General features: G+C 43.5%; 1 protein-coding gene across 6 annotated transcripts in view; it reads right to left on the reverse strand.

Moving 5' to 3' along the window:
- Positions 1-19,245, reverse strand: part of LOC139265761 (casein kinase I) — a 312,413-nt gene that overhangs the window by 225,405 nt on the left and 67,763 nt on the right. For all 6 annotated transcript variants that reach the window (XM_070883179.1, XM_070883151.1, XM_070883169.1 and 3 more), the window contains exons 3-4: positions 16,848-16,888; positions 12,856-12,925 (exon numbers count right to left, since the gene is read on the reverse strand). In XM_070883179.1, coding sequence (XP_070739280.1) covers positions 12,856-12,925; positions 16,848-16,888 — 111 coding nt within the window. The remainder of the gene's footprint in view (positions 1-12,855; positions 12,926-16,847; positions 16,889-19,245) is intronic.

Here is a 19,245-nt window from a genome sequence, read left to right on the forward strand (position 1 = left end):
GAAGAGCAGGAGGAGGAAGCAAACATTTTTTTTGGGGGGGGGGGGGGGCGGAAAAGAGAACCTGCTGTCATCTTTATTGAGATGAATGAGGCACCGGGACCAAGCGTTGTGCAGATGGCGACGTCAAGGCACGACATCGTGGGGTCAGCGTGTGCATAGAGGTCGGGTCAGCGAGGTGAGCAATCTCATACCTCGGACGGGCAGACGGTCGCGACCTTATCCAGGGGTTCGAGGGTTTCTCCACAAATTGGAACCAGTTCTCCATGAACTTGAACCAGTTCGTAACAACCTGGAGCCAGTACAATACGAACTTCTCCAACTGGTCTCCCGTGCAAACGGAGATAGCACGGGAGACGTTGGGGGCAATCTGCAAACAGACTGCCGCAACCAATGCCCTTCAGCATGTGTTGCTGGCTGGACACGGTGCTGCACCTCAAGGAGTCGTGTCAGCTCGCAGCGAGACCCCGAGCACTCAAGCGAGTATGGAGGACACAGTTCCTCCTGACTCGGAAGTGGACCCTCAGGCTTCTGCATCCACTCCGTCACCTCCACCACTGCAGGAAGTCTTACCATCTCACGCTGCACAACGCGTTCATGTCGGTCTGCATAGACCAAAACGGGTGGGTGAGGTAAGAACACGGGGTGAGAAAGGACCTGGAGGGAAACGCGGCTGCAGATAGGGAGGGTGTTTTCAATTTCATTGTTAAATTGTTAATGTTTTGTTCATGGTTGCTTGGGATTTGGGGGGGCGGGGGTGGGGGGGGAAGGGTGTTAACTAATTTTTTTAAATTCATTCGTTGTGTTCATAAAAAAAAAATTATTGAATTCAACAATTGTTGTGCCTTCTCTCAGTTACATTAAGAATAACATTTTCATATAACATATTTACAGTTGTTCATCATTATTTGTTCAGTCTTTTGTCATAGCCGTACTTTACTTAAGCTAAGCATTAATGCCGATGCCAGGCCAGTGCAGACAAAACAAAAATGAAACTCCAAGCAAATTAAACTTTTGATTAACCCTAACTGTAAATGAACATTTGAATATCCACAATGAAAGTTCATGCAAAGCGTTCATTAATGAGCTGCTGACAACAGCTTAGCGGTCGTGTAACTGTCACTGGCTACTGGTCTTCGGGAGGGGTGTGGTGGGACCGGTGCGAGATCACCAGGCTGATTGTGCTCCCCTATATCCTCGTCTGCGACCTCTTCCGCCTCTTCTTCCTCTTCATCCTCGCTGGCTGGCTCTTCTGTCTCCCCTCCTTCTGGAGGTGGACCTGCAGCCCAATCTGGCATTACTTGTCCTCTCTTTATAGCTAGGTTATGCAGCATGCAACACACCACAATAAACTCAGCAATCTGATCAGGGTGGTACTATAGTCTGTCTCCAGAATGATCCAGGCATCTGAAACGCTGCTTTAGGACTCCAATTGTCTTTTCAACGATGTTGCATGTCACTATGTGACTTTCATTATAACGTTTCTGCGCTTCAGTGATGGGATTACGCAGAGGGGTCATCAGCCAACTGGCAAGGCCATATCCTTTATCTTCCAGCATCCAACCGTGACCTTCTGGCTGATTGACAAACAGGTCAGGGAAAGCACTTTCACGCAGGATGTGCACATCATGGATGCTGCCAGGAAATGTAGCATTTACCGTCATGATTATTTGGTTGTGGTCGACAACAAGCTGCACATTTAGGGAGTGGAACCCCTTTCTATTACGAAACACCTCCGCGTTCTTTAAGGGGGCTTTCAGGCCAATGTGCGTGCAGTCTATTGCTCACTGTACCTTAGGGAAGTGTGATATTCTGTAGAAACCCAAAGCCCTCTCTGTCTGTGCCTCCCTGGTCATTGGGAAGCTTATGAGGTCCATCCTGCGAGCGTAAAGGGTTTCAGTCGCATGCAGCAGTGTGTGGCGTGCTGAGAGATATGGCAGATGTCGCCAGCTGAAGCCTGAAAAGATCCCGATGCGTAGAAGGCTAGGACAACAGTAACCTTCATCTCAACGGACAGTGCAGTTCTGATGGTGCTGGAAGGCTGCAGATCACCCTTGACGAGTTGGCATATCTCATCGATGACCTCCTTCCAGAATCGCAGCCTCCTAAGACAAGCGTTTTCAGACAAGTTCAGGTAAGATTGCTTTTCCAAGTACCTTCGTTGGCTGTACGGTCCTCTGTCTTCGTCTCTGTCTAGGCATTACTCTGTCACCTCTTGGATTGATACTTTCAGTAACCAGTGTGAGAGCCCAGGAAAAGTAACTATTTCTCAGCAATCTTTTCGGCCTTGCATCAGCCCAGCGAAGTGCAGGCTAGGTGCCGATATTTGGGATGGGCCTTGTGTGGGCGATCAGTTCGGCAAAGTGAGCCGAAACTTGGGCACCTGTTTTTCCAGCGATATTTTGGGCCTAGTTTCCACTTTTTCCTCAAAATGGGCGACAGAGGTCCATTTTGGGCGATAGATGGACGATGAGAAGTAGAACGTCGAGCCCATTTGAAAATAGAGCCGAATGGCCTGCTCCTGCACCTTCCAGCCTGCACCACCATTCAATATGATCATGGCTGATCATGCAACCTCAGTACCCCACCCCTGCCATCTCTCCATACTCCTTGATCCCTTTAGCCGTAAGGGCCACATCTAACTCCCTTTTGAATATGTCCAACAAACTGGATTCAACAACTTTCTGTGACAGAGAATTCCACAGGTTCACAACTCTTTGGGTGAAAAGGTTTCTCCTCATCTCGGTCCTATATGGCTTACCCCTTAACTTTAGACTGCAACACCTGGTTCTGGACTTCCGCAACATCGGGAACATTTTTCCTGCATCTAACCTGTCCAGTCCCGTCAGAATTTTATAAGTTTGTATGAGATCCCCTCTCATTCTTCTAAATTCCAGTGAATATAAGCCTAGCCGATCCAGTCTTTCCTCATACGTCAGTCCTGCCATCCCGGGAATCAGTTTGGTGAACCTTCGCTGCACTCCCTCAATAGCAAGCACGTCCTTCCTCAGATTAGGACACCAAAACTATCGTGTTCCCAACACATATGAGACTGCACACAGGGAGGTTAAAGTAACAGCGACCTCAGTCTTTATTAAGACACTCCAGAGTCCTTTCAGGGGATGCGCACCCCAGTGGCGGAACATGGGAATGCATGCTTTACAGATACACAGCAAAAACTGCACACAATACTCAAGGTGTGGCCTCACCAAGGCCCTGTACAACTGCAGTAAGACCTCCCTGCTCCTATACTCAAATCCCCTAGCTATGAAGGCCAACATACCATTTGCCTTCTTCACCGCCTGCTGTACCTGTATGCCAACTTTCAAGGACTGATGAACCATGACACCCAGGTCTTGTTACACCTCCCCTTTTCTTAATCTGCCGCTATTCAGATAATATTCTGCCTTCGTGTTTTTGCCACCAAAGTGGATAACCTCACATTTATCCACATTAGACTGCATCTGCCATGCATTTGCCCACTCACCTAACCTGTCCAAGTCTCCCTGCAGCCTCTTAGCATCCTCCTCGCAGTTCACACTGCCACCCAGCTTAGTGTCATCTGCAAACTTGGAGATATTACATTCAATTCCTTCGTCTAAATCATTAATGTATATTGTAAATAGCTGGGGTCTCAGCGCTGAACTCTGCGGCACCCCTCTAGTCACTGCCTGCCATTCTGAAAAGGACCCGTTTATTCCCACTCTTTGCTTCCTGTCTGCCAACCAGTTCTCTGTCCACGTCAATACATCACCCCCAGTACCATGTGCCTTGTCAAAAGCCTTTTGAAAGTCCAAATACACCACATCCATTGGTTCTCTCTTGTCCACTCTACTAGTTACATCCTCAAGAAATTCCAGAAGATTTGTCAAGCATGATTTCCCTTTCATAAATCCATGCTGACTTGGACCAATCCTGTCACTGCTTTCCAAATGCGCTGCTATTACATCTTTAATAATTAATTCCAGCATTTTTCCCACCACCGATGTCAGGCTAACCGGTCTATAATTCCCTGTTTTCTCTCTACCTCCTTTTTTTTTAAAAAAGTGGGGTTACATTAGCTACCCTCCAATCCATAGAAACTGAACCAGAGTCCATGAAATGTTGTAAAATGACCACCAATGCATCTACTATTTCTACGGCCAGTTCCTTAAGTACTCTGGGATGCAGACTATCAGACCTTGGGGATTTATCAGCCTCCAGTCCCTTCAATTTCCTGACAAATAAGGATTTCCCTCAGTTCTTCCTTCTCACTAGACCCTCGGTCTCCTAGTATTTTCGGGAGGTTATTTGTGTCTTCCTTAGTGAAGAAAGAACCAATATATTTGTTCAATTGGTCTGCCATTTCCCTGTTCCCCATTATGAATTCACCCAATTCTGACTGCAAGGGACCTTAGTCTTCACGAATCTTTTTCTCTTCACACATCTATAGAAGCTTTTGCAGTCAGTTTTTAATGTTCCCTGTAAGCTTACTCTCATACTCTATTTTCCCCCTCCTAATTAAACCCTTTGTCCTCCTCTGCTGAATTCTACATTTCTCCCAGTCCTCAGGTTTGCTGCTTTTTCTGGCCAATTTATATTCCTCTTCCTTGGATTTAACACTTTCTCTAATTTCCCTTGTTAGCCACAGTTAAGCCACCTTCCCTTTTATATTCTTACGCCACACAGGGATGTACAATTGTTATAGTACATCCATGTGATATTTAAATGTCTGCCATTGCCTATCCACTGTCAACCCTTTAAGTATCACTCGCCAGTCTATTCTCGTCAATTTACGTCTCATACCGTCGAAGTTACCTTTCCTTAAGTTCAGGACCCTAGTCTCTGAATTAACTGTTCACTCTCCATCTTAAATGAAGAATTCTACCCTGCACTACCTTCCTTCCACTTCATCGCTGATCTTCACATTCCTGCTATATCACTTGATTCCCCAAGAGTCCAAAAATCTATCTAGCTCAGCCTTGAATATACTCAAACAATTCAGCATCTACAGCCCTTTGGAGTAGAGAACGCCAAAGATTCACAACCCTCCGAGTGAAGAAATTCCACCTCATCTCAGTCTTAAAGTCCTTTTCGGAGACCATGTCCCCTAGTTCTAGACTCTCCAGCCAGGGGGGGAAAAAAAACTCTTCTATGTTTCAATGAGATCACCTCTCATTCTTCAGAACTCCAGAGTATAGGCCTAATCTACTGAAACTTTCCTCATTGGAGAGCTCTCATCTCAGGAATCAATCTAGTGAACCTTTGTTGCACCGCCTGTAAGTCAATAAGGAGATCACAATTGTACACAGTACTCCAGGTGCGGTCTCACCAAAGCACTGTACAGCTGTAGCAAGACTTCCTTACTCTTGTACTCCAAACCCCTTGCAATAAAGGCCAACATGCCATTTGCCTTCCGAATTGCTTGCTGTACCTGTATGCTAATTTTCTGTGTTTCCTGTACAAGGTTACCCAAATCTCTGAGCACCAACATTCAATAATTTCTCACCATTTAAAAATGTTTTTTCTATTCTTCCTACCAAAGTGTATAACCTCACATTTACCCACATTATAATCCATCTGCCACCTTATTGCCCACTCACTTAACCTGTCTATATCCCTTTGCAGGCTCTTTGTGTCCTCCTCACAGTTTACTTTCCTATATAGCCTTGTATCATCAGCAAACTTGGATATATTACACTCAGTCTCTTCATCCACGTCAGGAATTTAGATTGTAAATAGTTGTGGCCCAAGTACCAATCCTTGCGGCACCCCACTCATTACAGCCTACCAACCGGAAAATGATCCATTTATTCCTACTCTGTTTTCAGTCCTTTAACTAATCCTGTATCCATGCTAATATATTACCCCTAAACACATGAGCCCTTATCTTATGCAACAACCTTTTGTGTGGCTCCTTACTGAAAATCTTTTGGAAATCCAAATATACTACATCCACTGGTTCCCCTTTATCTATTCTGCTAGTTAAATTCTCAAAAAATTCTAAACGATTTGTCAAACACAATTTCCCTTTCATAAAATCATGTTGACTCTGCCTAATCATATTATGATTTTCTAAGTGTCCTTATACCACTTCCTTAATAATGGATTCCAGCATTTTCCTGACGACTGATGTCAGGTTAACTGGCCTGTAGTTCCCAGTTTTCTCTTTCCCTCCTTTCTTTAACAGCAGGGTTACATTTGCTACCTTCCAATCCACGGGGACCATTGTAGCATCTTGGGAATTCTGAAAGACCATTCACTGTCACTGCAGCCACCTTTTTGAAAACCCTAGGTTGTAGGCCTTCACTTCCAGGGGATTTATCGGGTTTTAGTCCCATTAATTTAAGAACATAAGAACATAACAAATAAGAGCAGGAGTAGGCCATTTGGTCCCTCAAGCCTGCTCCGCCATTCAACAAGATCATGGCTGATCTGATCATGGACTCAGCTCCACATCCCTACCCACTCCCCATAACCCTTTACTCCCTTATTACTCAAAAATCTGTCTAGCTCTGCCTTAAATATATTCAATGTCCCAGCCTCCACAGCTCTCTGGGGCAGAGAATTCCATAGATTTACAACCCTCAGGGAAGAAATTTCTCCTCATCTCAGTATTAAATGGGCGGCCCCTTATTCTGAGACTATGTCCTTTCTCGAGTACTTTTTCTTTACCAATATTAAATACTTTAAGTTCCTCACTCATTAGATCCTCGGTTCCCCACTATTTACGGTATGTTTGTGTCTTCTACTGTGAAGACGGGTACAAAATATTTGTTTAGCATCTCTGCCAATTCCTTATTCCACATTATAAATGCTCCTGTCTCAGCCTCTAAGGTAGTAACACTTACTTTTGCTACTCTATTCCTTTTTACATACTTATAGAAGCTCTTACAATCTGTTTTTATATTTCTTGCTAGTTTACGCTCATTCTATTTTCTCCCTTTTTATCAATTTTTTGGTCATTTTTTTGCTAGTTCCTAAAGTTCTCCCAATCCTCAGAATTCCTACTATTCTTCACAACATTATAAGCCTCTTCTTTTAATCTAATATTATCCTTAACTTCTTTAACTCGCCACGGATGGAGCATCTTTCCTTTGGAGTTTTTAATTTCTCAATGGAATGTATATTCATTGAGAATTTTGGAATATTTCTTTAAATATGTTTGCCACAAATATTCTTCAACAGGTTCATCTGGTGAGGGAGGGTGGTAGGTGATAATCAGCAGGAGGTTTCCTTGACCGTGTTTGATCTAAAGCCATGACACACTTCATGGGGTTCAGAATCAATGTTGAGGACGCTCACGGCCGCTCCCACCTGCCTGATCTCGGTTTCATTCTTTTTGCGCTTTTGGTTAAACCTTTCTATAAGAGAAGCCCATGTATTGAAAACTAAAGCAACATATTTGTGTCAGAGTTTTACAAATGTAAATCAATATTCCAGGTAACCTTTTAGAAATAGTAATTAACCCATGAGGCTCAATGTCCAATCAAAATTTATGAAATACAATTTTTCCAGACACATTTCTTGCATCATAAAGGGTGTAACATCACTTCAGCTACATACAGAATCTGCAAGATTGCTTTTTTTGATGCACTTATATATTTACTATTTTTAAACAAACAAGATTTTTGTATTTGCATACAATAAAAAAACAAAAAATGTAACCAACACTGACTGGATAGAATATGTAATCAACAGGAAGAACTAGTGTCAAATCATTTGCAAGCATCCAGTGACAGTGAGATTCTCCACAGAGTCCAGCAAGCAACAGTGGAAGCTGGGAGTGTCCTGTATGTAGTTAGGACACCAGAGTTCTCATACTAGGAAAAAATATTGCTTGTCTGATTAAAACTGCAAGAGGGAAGTCCATTAGTTTTCATTTGATTCGAAAGTATTTGGATTTTTCCTGGTGGGCGGGAGGTGGGAAGTTTTAAGAAAATTCCAAGATATGGCAATTTGTAGAGTATTCCTATGGTAGTTTTTCCAAGCATCTTTCTCTGGCCCCCAAAAAATCTATGCTGGTTTAAATAAGGTGCAAGTGCGAAGATTCCAGTTCCCCTTCATTTATTTTTTTAAACTTTAATTCATGAATATTACTTCAGGAGCTATCTGTACCCAATTTCTACTGCAGCAATTCCACTAATTACAGCACTGGCTATAAGTTAGCGGTTTGCTCTGTGCATGCAGTTGTTACAGGGATCAAGCCCGGCTTCTCTCTGCTGTCATCAATGTTTGCAGGCAACTGAAGAAGTCTGGATGTGGAGATCAAACTCAGCTGAAAAGATAAAGACTGCTTGTTTGTACATAACTGGCAATTTTGCTGCAGTTCACTTTTGAGAAATGGGTAAGAAAAATCTAACAGCTAATCTCTGGATTTCGAAACTGGATTTGTTTTAACCCTGGATAGTTAATGTGCTGTAGTGAATGGTCTTAAAATAATATGGCAACATTTAAAATTTTACAAAGCAGTGGTTTACTGCTACAATTTCAATATGCTGACCTCTAAAATTTCCAGAAATGTTACCAGTCACTTCCTATTTTCAGATTTTTTTTCTCTGCACCAATTGATAGTTGTTACATATTGATCAGACAGGAAATGTGTCAATGTTGAAAATGTTGTCTTCACACTAATTGATTTACCATGGCACTGAAAATGCACAAAAATAAAACTAGTCTCTCTTCTTGGAACTCTCTTAGTCCTAATTATGTTTCACTCTGTCTTAATTAGTCTCTCTACCTGGCCTTGGATTGCTTTCACACTTTGATCGTCATCTCTCTCTCGGTTTCCAAATCTTCCTCATTTTTTCTGCAAGTTTCTATTTCTGTCATCTATTCCTTCTGTGTGTTTGTGTCTAGATGCACAATAAAGTTCCTTTACTGAATTTGCATCTTCCTTTTAAATGGCTTAAGCACCTCTCAAACCCGTGACCTCTACCACCCAGATGGACAAGAGCAGTAGGCGCATGGGAACACCATCACCTCCAAGTTCCCCTCCAAGTTACACACCATCCTGACTTGGAAGTATATCACCGTTCCTTCAGATGCTGGGTGAAAATCTTGGAACTCCCACCCAACAGCACTATGGGAGTACCTTCAATGCACGGACTGCAGTGGTTCAAGAAGGCGGTTCACCACCACCTTCTCAAGAGTAACTAGGGATGGGCAATAAATGCTGGCCTTGCCAGCGACGCCCACATTCCAGGAATGAATTTTAAAAAAGCAATACGAGAATCAAAATGAACCAGGTCAAATGAAGTGATCCTTGCTGGTTAGTCATAGGCAGTCAAGGAGGAACAACACATGCTGGTATAAAAGCAGTTCGGAGTTGGGGTCTGAAAAGCAGCATACATCTGACCAAAGTGGCACATTCAAGAAACTCAACAGCATAGTGATGGGAGATAAGCGAGAGGCATGGGCCTGGTAAAAGCAAACTGCAGGTCCTAATGAGTGAAGCTGAGGTTGGGGAGGGGAGGGGTTTAAGCAGAGCAGGGTTTGAAATCCAGAGGTGAAAGAGAAGTGGTCTCTTTGTATTTGGGAGGTATAGAAAGTTTTGCAAGCTTCTGAATCAGACATGCACTGTATTGCTGCTGTAAAGGGACAGTGCACGTTGAATATGTACAAGCATAGTCAGCATTAGGACTGGCAGATCAGCTGATTTCCTGAGCACTTATCCTGCTGCTTCACAATTTCAATTGTTACAAGCAGCCAGGAGCATTAGTCAGCAAATCAGTTGGTCCAAGTTGAGGAGCATATACGTTTCATTTAAAACTCTCTTTCCAGGTCTACAACAGCACCAGTCAGAACCCCCAACACAAGAAGTGAAACAGAAACATGACAAGGGTAGGACCACTCCAGGCAGGCCCTCAGTGGAAGAAAGGGAAGGTATGGAGCACAGCTGGAACTTCTAGCATTGGGCTCAATATCAGAGGGATGGAGAGGGCTCAAAGCATCCAAGGTGGGCCAAAGGAGGAGTGGAGCAGAAGCCCAAACTGATTCAGGAAAGAGTACAGACTAAACATAGTTGGGGCTGAGAAATGGAAAGCCATTATGGCAACCAAAAACTGTTTGAATTTTTCTTCCCCTCCTCCCCAGCAATCTGGTCAGTGGTATTTTGTATTTAACTTCGGCTAATTTTAAGATTCAATGGGTCCACACCATCACACAATTATGCTAGACCAATCAGTAATGTTATTTGCTCAATCACACACTCACCATGTTTAAATCGGGCAAATTGTGCTAATCAATTCCCATTACTGTCAATTATAAAGTCACTCTTTGCAGCTTTTTAAACATGCCAGCTATTTCAGGCAGACACGGGTGTTCAGTTAAGTAGTTTGCATCTCGTTAAGGTGTACTTCCAAGTAAATAACTAAGCAGTTCAGGTACAGCTAATGCAACCATCTTTTTCCAGTAGACAATTTTTATCTTCAGTATTAGTTTGTCATCTGCTACCCTGACTAAGGTTTAATGGAGTTCAAGTTTATCTACTTCTGCTTCTGCTATTCTTATACAGGGAATCATTGCAAGAAGAAGAAAGTTATAGCAAACAAGCAATACAGATTAAATCAGAGTAGGTCTTTTCTATGCCAAGTGCCAATGGCATCATGCGCATGCTCTCTTGAAATAATTGTTTTTGTCCATTTTAAGGTTTAATTAGTGTCAGAACTTTTTGATCATGTAAACCGCTCAGTGTATAGCGGGCAAATCGCGTTAGCACCAATGCACCCTCTATAACTGGTGAGGACTATATTAATTAGACATCATCATCATCATCATCATAGACAGTCCCTCGGAATCGAGGCATACTTGCTTCCGCTCTTAACATGAATTCTTAGGTGGTTGTACAGTCCAATACGAGAACCACAGTCTCTGTCACAAGTCGGGCAGATAGTCGTTGAGGGAAAGGGTGGGTGAGGCTGGTTTGCTGCACGCTCTTTCCGCTGACTGCGCTTGATTTCTGCATGCTCTCTGCGACGAGACTCGAGGTGCTCAGCACGTTTCCTCCACTTAGGGCGGTCTTTGGCCAGGTCTCCCAGGTGTCAGTGGGGATGCTGCACTTTATCAGGGAGGTTTTGAGGGTGTCCTTGTAACGTTTCTGCTGCCCATCTTTGGCTCGTTTGTCGAGAAGGAGTTCAGAGTACAGCACTTGCTTTGAGAGTCTCGTATCTGGCATGCGAACTATGTGACCTGCCCAGCGGAGCTGATCAAGCGTGGTCAGTGCTTCGATGTTGGCCTGGTCGAGGGCACTAATGTTTGTGCGTCTGTCCTCCCAGACGATTTGTAGGTTCTTGCGGTGACATCGTTGGTGGTATTTCTCCAGCGACTTGAGGTGTCTACTGTACATGGTCCATGTTTCTGAGCCATATAGGAGGGCGGGTATTACTACAACCCTGCAAGACCATGAGCTTGGTGGCAGTTTTGAGGGCCTGGTCTTCAAACACACTTTTCCTCAGACAGTCGAAGGCTGCACTGGCGCACTGGAGGCGGTGTTGAATCTCGTCATCAGTGCCTGCTCTTGTTGATAGGAGGCTCCCGAGATATGGGAAGTGGTCGACGTTGTCCAGTGCCACGCCGTGGATCTTGATGACTGGGGGTAGTACTGTGCGGCGAGGACAGGCTGGTGGAGGACCTTTGTCTTGCTGATGTTTATGCTTTCATACGCCTCAGTAAATGCGTCGACTACGTCCTGGAGTTCAGCCTCTGTATTTGCGCAGGTGGAGTTCAGCCTCTGTATTTGCGCAGGCGCAGGCGTCGTCCGCGTACTGTAGCTTGACAACAGAGGTTGGTGTGGTCTTGGACCTGGCCTGGAGACGGTAGGTTGAACAGCTTCCCATTGGTTCTGTAGTTTAGTTCCACTCCAGCTGGGAGCTTGTCAACTGTGAGGAGCAGTATAGCGGCGAGGAATAATGAGAAGAGGGTTGGGGCGATGACGCAGCCCTGTTTGACCCCGGTTCGGAAGTGGATTGAATCCGTTGGTAAGGATCATGGCCTGCTTGTCGTCGTGGAGCAGGCGGAGGATGGGGACGAACTTTTGGGGACATCCGAAAATGGAGGAGGACGCTCCATAGACCCTCGCGTTTGGCAGTGTCAACGGTCTTTGTAAGGTCGAAGGCAGCCATGTATAAGGGCTGGTGCTATTCCTGCATTTTTCCTGCAGCTGTCGCGCTGCAAAAATCATGTCCATTGTGCCCCGGAGGGGACGAAATCCGCACTGTGACTCCGGGAGGAGCTCCTAAGCCACAGGGAGAAGACGGTTGAGGAGGACTCTAGCGACGACCTTCCCGACAACCTATACTGTTACTATATAACATGCACTTTTAAAACTATTGTTCTAAACAGTGGTCAACCTACATCTGAAACATTTCACCAAATCAAATAAAAGACCACACTTGTGCAAAACAATTTGTAACTCTCATTGTCTGTCTGTGAAGAACCATTATTTTTGAAAGAAACTACAACTCTGATTCTGTTAAGCAATTGCTCTTACATAAGAACATAAGAATTAGGAACAGGAGTAGACCATCTAGCCACTCGAGCCTGCTCCGCCATTTAACAAGATCATGGCTGATCTGGCCGTGGACTCAGCTCCACTTACCCGCCCGCTCCCCGTAACCCTTAATTCCCTTATTGGTTAAAAATCTATCTATCTGTGACTTGAATACATTCAATGAGCTAGCCTCAACTGCTTCCTTTGGCAGAGAATTCCACACAATTCAAGCACAATTCAAATTAAAACAAACCCTCTAATTGCCTCTCATCAAATCACACATATAGAAGTCACCACAATTTTCAACAAAAAGTTACAGACACTTCATGAATGTTCATTAACAAATTAGCAATATTTTGTGAAGACTAGAGTATTATATCTATGTTTACCTCCAGATCCCAGCTGTTTGTAGAACCTATATTCCAAGTGAAGTTGTGGTGCTCTGGACTTCATAGGTTCCTAAATTTTAAGAAAAATATGAGTTTAAACATGTATCAGAGAGTCTCGGAGCACTTCACACAATGAAATACAGTAATTTATCAAATACAGAGCGTCATGGGACGTTTTAATACGTTAAAGGTGCTATATAAAAATTGTTGTTTCAGTAAATGTTGCTACATTCAACCTCAAAGTAGACACATCTCTAAATGGAATTGTTTAAACTTTCCAGCTGTTCAATTTAATGCTCGTAGCACCATGACAAATTTAACAGTTCTTATTTTTTTGCTCACTAGCTCATTTACAGGGTACCAGATTGCACCGAGAATACCCCACAAGATGCTGTGAGATGCAGAAAATATTCGAATGGCGCACTCTATTGAGAATAGATATTTCAGCAGAGCAGATTATACATAATAGTTTACTGTGTGTATATATAAACTAGACTCAGCAGGGATTAAAGTCTCTCGCATGTAAGGGAGCAGTCAGTTGCCACCTCATTGTCCTTCACTTTGCACAGGTCAGTGTTGGTAGGGTGCTCTTATCCCTGCAAGAGGTACAATTTGCACACAATAATATGCAGTACTGAACCAAGCATCTGAAATTTATATTTTGGTTCAGGCTATGTGACTGATTTCATCCAAATATATAAACTGTTCAATGGATCAAATTATGAATTGTATTTTGTGGCCACTCTGTCAACTTAGAGCATCCGACATTTGTTTTGAAGAAGGTTTGCTCATTTATAAAGTTGTCCAAAAAAAACCAAGGCAATCACATCTACCCTATTTTGGAATAGTACAGTACTGATTTTCCTCAGCTCTGTATAAAACATGCTGTTGGTTTAAATTGGCACCAATCATTAAAGGCATTAATTGAAGTATATCTATGACCAGGTACAACATTTCAAACTCCTGGAGAAAGTACCATGGAAGCAACAGCTGCCCAGTTTACCACAAGCAGTACAGTGAACTGTAACAAAGTGAAATCTTGACACATTATACATCAACAAATTGACTATTTCGATATATCCAAGTTTTGGGCCGAACATTAAATTGTATTGATATTATACCCTCACTCACTGGCGGTGAAGCATTCTGGAATGCCGAGGTTGTGAAGGCACGATCTACATGCAAATTATTTCCTTCTTGATGTTGTGGTGTCATAGCAAAATACCATGCACAGCTTCAATCAAAATTTGACCCTAACTCTACCCATCTCAATGTTCCTTTAAGAGATACAGTTAGGTTACAATCACCACATTCACATTATTTAGCTGACTAACAGCTCCATATACTTCACAAGATACACCACTTAAGTATTAGTACAGAGGTCACCTCAAAATGTTGAAGGCTGTATATTCTTGCTAATATTCATGCTGCACACTTCAAATTAAAAATGTTATACCAGCAACCAAAGTTCTTCTACGTGGTTAGGTTAGATTGGGTTATTTAATCACAGATCAAATTTCATTTGACTACTTTGTACACAAGCACCCACTCTGCCCATCACTTTAACAAGTAGATAGTTTAACAGTGTGCAAGTCTTTCAGTTTTAATGGATTTAGCACTTTTAGCTATTCATCCCATTCATCTTAGATGTGTATGACTGGAGGAAGAAATGGATGTACCAAACAGTAGCGCATTTTATCTTTTTTCTTCTTTTTAACGCTCTATCTCTCATGTTTCCCAATAGATTTTCTTTTTTTTTTGATTCGTTGCCAATCTTTCCAATTCTTTGTCAGATCACAAATGCCAGAGGTCACCTTGCACACATCAAGGATCACCCTGCGCCAATGCTCTTAGCCAAAAGGCCTAGAGCCCAAGCACCGTTCCTGGAAGTACTGCAATACCAGGTTCGTGCCATGGAGGTGGATGGGTCAGGCCCCCCACACACCTCCGTGGAGGTGGATGGGTCAAACCACCCCACCCTAGTTGCTGTATAAATTATGCACAGGTGGTTGAATCACGATCAACCTGGATTCGGTTCAATGTGAATATTATAGTTCTGGATTTTTTGAACCGTCTTCTCAGTCCAATAATGGCTCCTGTAAGAATAACTTTCCTGTGACAGTCTGGGAGCTGTGCTTTTTCTACACTCTGTCTGTGCAAACCAATGGGGCTAACAATTACCCAATCACACTTCCTAGATTAACATTATCTTGCACTACACTACCAAATTCTATTCAAGATCGCAGATGTTACCATGCAGACCAAAGATTTGTCGGCAAAACAAAATATCTTGATTTACATATAGTAATATGTAGCACAATAATCATGATTATATTATATTAAACATAACATACATAAGAAAATCTGTAACAGATCAAGTCTGCATTATTTAACAGACACTCTTGATTTCAAAAGCTTTGCCACTGCCTCAGAAATTTAGCTCTTCTGCTCCGGTTTCAGTCTTCATTCACTGTGTGGCAGGGCTCACTTCTGAGACTTTTCATTGGTTCTTGCAATCTCTGGGGGAAAAACCTTCAGTACTCATCAGATCCTTGCTTTTAGTTTTTAATTATCAAAGCCAACACTTACATTAACTCTGATGTAGAATTTCCCAGACAAACAATACTTCATATGCATATTTGTGATTTAAAAAAAAACTAAACAACAATTAGAACTTGTCCCAAGGAACTTCACAGGAGCGTTATCAGACAAAATTTTACACCAAGCCACATAGGGAGATATTAGTACAAGTGACCCAAAGCTTGATCAAAGAAGTAGGATTAAGGAGGATAGAGAGCTAGCGAAGAGAGGTTTAGGAAGGCAATTCCAGACCTTAGGGCCGAGGCAGCTGAAGGCACGTAAGCTAATGGTGGAGCAATTAAAAATCGGGGATGTGGAGGAATGTAGAGATCTCGGGGGATTGTAGGGCTAGAGGAAGTTAGCAAGATAGGGAGAGATCAAGGTGTTGCTGGACAGTAATGTAGGTCAGCAAGCACAGGGGTGATGGATATCCAGGAAGATATAAAACAATCTGCACGAACTTATGAAAAATAACTTTTTTTCTAAACAAACTCCAAGTTAATCAAGCAAGCAAATCAATGGATCAAATTCAATCTGATCTTTTAATTAAATGAAACAAGTAGTTCAAACTTTGCTGCAACAAATCAACACCAACCATGCAGCGTCAGTTCACCATTTCTCGTGGATCTGCAGTGCCCAATCCATGCAAATTGTGAACCATTATTAACAGTCAAGAAATAGTGCAAGAAAATTAATCTCGTCCAGATTTCCTCGTATAGCACTATTAAGTAGGGGAAATACTTGTAATTTAACACTCATCTCAGTGAGGTATTCTGGAAAAAGAAAATCACAAAGTAATGCAAGTATCTCCTATCCTGTAGGAAATACTGGCTTCAATGGGAGTGTTCTATTCAGGCATCAACGGCAAAGGACCACCAGCAAACAGCACCACTGATATCCAGACTTGCCCCATGTTCAGAAACTCAGTAAATCAATCCAATTGGGCACACTGTTTTGGTACACCACATTATTGTATCCACCAGCTTAGATTTCTCCAGACTATCATCCATAAGGGTGCTGGATACCAAAATACATGAATTCAAGTGAAACTGCTCCTTGACTGTCTTCATTGGTACATTAGCAGAGTGGCTACCAACAATGTAGAAATTTAAAATGCAACAAAAGAGAAGCAGATCTCATGTTTCGACACACAAGAACTTTGTTAGAATACCGAGCTTAGAAAGTGGTAAAAAAACAACTTCCCCACCCCACATTATGAATAAATATTAAAGCAACATCACTCAAGGGAACACGGATATTAACATTTTATCTGGACATCTTGAATAATTTGCCTTTTTAGCATAACCATCAGAAATGTTAGATTTCTTCCAACAACGTGCACGAACTGTCAAATAAGAATGACTATGGGTCCATTCACTACAGCTGCAAAACAGTAACAATTATTGACTTACCAGTTTAATTGCCACATATTCATTTGTGTACAAGTTTTTACCTTGAAGAAAAAAGAAAAACAATTAGACATCTTTAATATGCTGATTTGACAATGCAGTGTTGAGAACACAATTATTTTGCCATTAAATCAGAAACTAATGTTGCTGCTAAATAACTACAGGTACACCTATTTTAAAAGGATAACAGCAAAATAATGACTAAATTAGTGCATTTATTTAACACTGTGTAAAGTATTATCAGAAAACCCAACAAGCTAAATATGAATTAGCTCTGCAAATCTATTTATCAAATGTTTTTACACAGAAAATCATCATCATCATCATCATCATAGGCAGTCCCTCAAAGTTGAGGAAGACTTGCTTCCACTCTAAGTTTTCAGGTGGTTGTCCAGAACAATACAGGAATTACAGTCTCTGTCACAGGTGGGACAAACAGCGGTTGAAGGAAGGGGTAGGTGGGGAGTCTGGTTTGTTGCACGCCTGCGCTGGTTTGCTGCGCTTGTTCTTGGCGACGAGACTCGAAGTCTCAGCGCCCTCCCGGATGTTCTTCCTCCACTTAGGGTGGTCTTGGGCCAGGGATTCCCAGGTGTCAGTGGGGATGTTGCATTTTATCAAGGAGGCTTTGAGGGTGTCCTTGAAACATTTCCTCTGCCCACCTGGGGCTCCCTTACCATATAGGCCTTCATAGCGAGGGGATTTGAGTACAGGGGCAGGGAAGTGTTACTACAGTTGTACAGGGCCTTGGTGAGACCACACCTGGAGTATTGTGTACAGTTTTGGTCTCCTAACTTGAGGAAGGACAGTCTTGCTATTGAGGGAGTGCAGCGAAGGTTCACCAGACTGATTTCCGGGATGGCGGGACTGACATATCAAGAAAGACTGGATCAACTGGGCTTGTATTCACTGGAGTTCAGAAGAATGAGAGGGGACCTCATAGAAACGTTTAAAATTCTGACGGGTTTAGACAGGTTAGATGCAGGAAGAATGTTCCCAATGTTGGGGAAGTCCAGAACCAGGGGTCACAGTCTAAGGATAAGGGGTAAGCCATTTAGGACCGAGATGAGGAGAAACTTCTTCACCCAGAGAGTGGTGAACCTGTGGAATTCTCTACCACAGAAAGTTGTTGAGGCCAATTCACTAAATATATGATCCTTACTACTAGGGGGATCAAGGGGTATGGTGAGAAAGCAGGAATGGGGTACTGAAGTTGCATGTTCAGCCATGAACTCATTGAATGGCAGTGCAGGCTTGAAGGGCCGAATGGCCTACTCCTGCACCTATTTTCTATGTTTCTATGTTCCTATAGGAATTCTGAGTAGAGCGCTTGCTTTGGGAGTCTCGTGTCAGGCATGACCCTTCGGAGCTGGTCAAGTGTGGTCAGTGCTTCGATGCTGGCCTGAGCGAGAACACGGATATTGGTGAGTCTGTCCTCCCACTGGATTTGCAGGATCGCATACAGTAGACACTTCAAAGCGCTAGAGAAGTACCATCAGCGCTGCCTCTGCAAGATCCTGCAAATCCACTGGGAGGACAGATACACAGAAAATATGGAGAGTGATATTCCAGAACCTCTCGTGAAACGAACAGTCGAATGAAACTTAAACCTGTCCATTGCCCCTCCAGGCTGACCCATGAAAGAGAAAGAAAAGCTATTGTAAATGTTTCTTGCATATTCTCTTTATAAGGGCGGTCAGATAATAGAAGGCAGATGCCCCAGTCAGGGGAGAGAGAGAGAGAGAGAGAGAGAGAGAGAGAGAGAGAGAGAGAGAGAGAGAGAGAGAGAGAGGGGGGGGGGGGGGGGGAGAAAGAGGAGATGGGGGGGGCAGGGTGAAGTGAGAGGGGGGGGGGGGGGTTGAAGTGAGGGGGGGAGGGGAAGAGAGAGAGAGGGTGGGGGAAAAGAGAGGGTGGGGGAAAAGAGAGGGGTGGGGAAAAGAGAGGGTGGGGGAAAAGAGAGGGTGGGGGGGGGAAAAGAGAGGGTGGGGGAAAAGAGAGGGTGGGGAAAAAGAGAGGGTGGGGGAAAAGAGAGGGTGGGGGAAAAGAGAGGTGGGGGAAAGAGAAGGGTGGGGGAAAAGAGAGGGTGGGGGAAAAGAGAGGGTGGGGAAAAAGAGGGTGGGGGAAAAGAGAGGGTGGGGGGAAAAGAGAGGGTGGGGGAAAAGAGAGGGTGGGGAAAGAGAGGGTGGGGAAAAGAGAGGGTGGGGGAAAAGAGAGGGTGGGGGAAAAGAGAGGGTGGGGGTTGAGAGGGTGGGGGAAAAGAGAGGGTGGGGGAAAAGAGAGGGTGGGGGGAAAAGAGGGGTGGGGGGAAAATGTGAGGGTGGGGGGAAAGTGTGGGTGGGGGGGTAAGAGTGGGTGGGGGGAAAAGAGAGGGGGGGGGTAAAGAGAGGGTGGGGGAAAAGAGAGG

The sequence above is a fragment of the Pristiophorus japonicus genome, chromosome 1 (assembly GCF_044704955.1).
Source record: "Pristiophorus japonicus isolate sPriJap1 chromosome 1, sPriJap1.hap1, whole genome shotgun sequence".
NCBI lineage: Eukaryota > Metazoa > Chordata > Chondrichthyes > Pristiophoridae > Pristiophorus > Pristiophorus japonicus.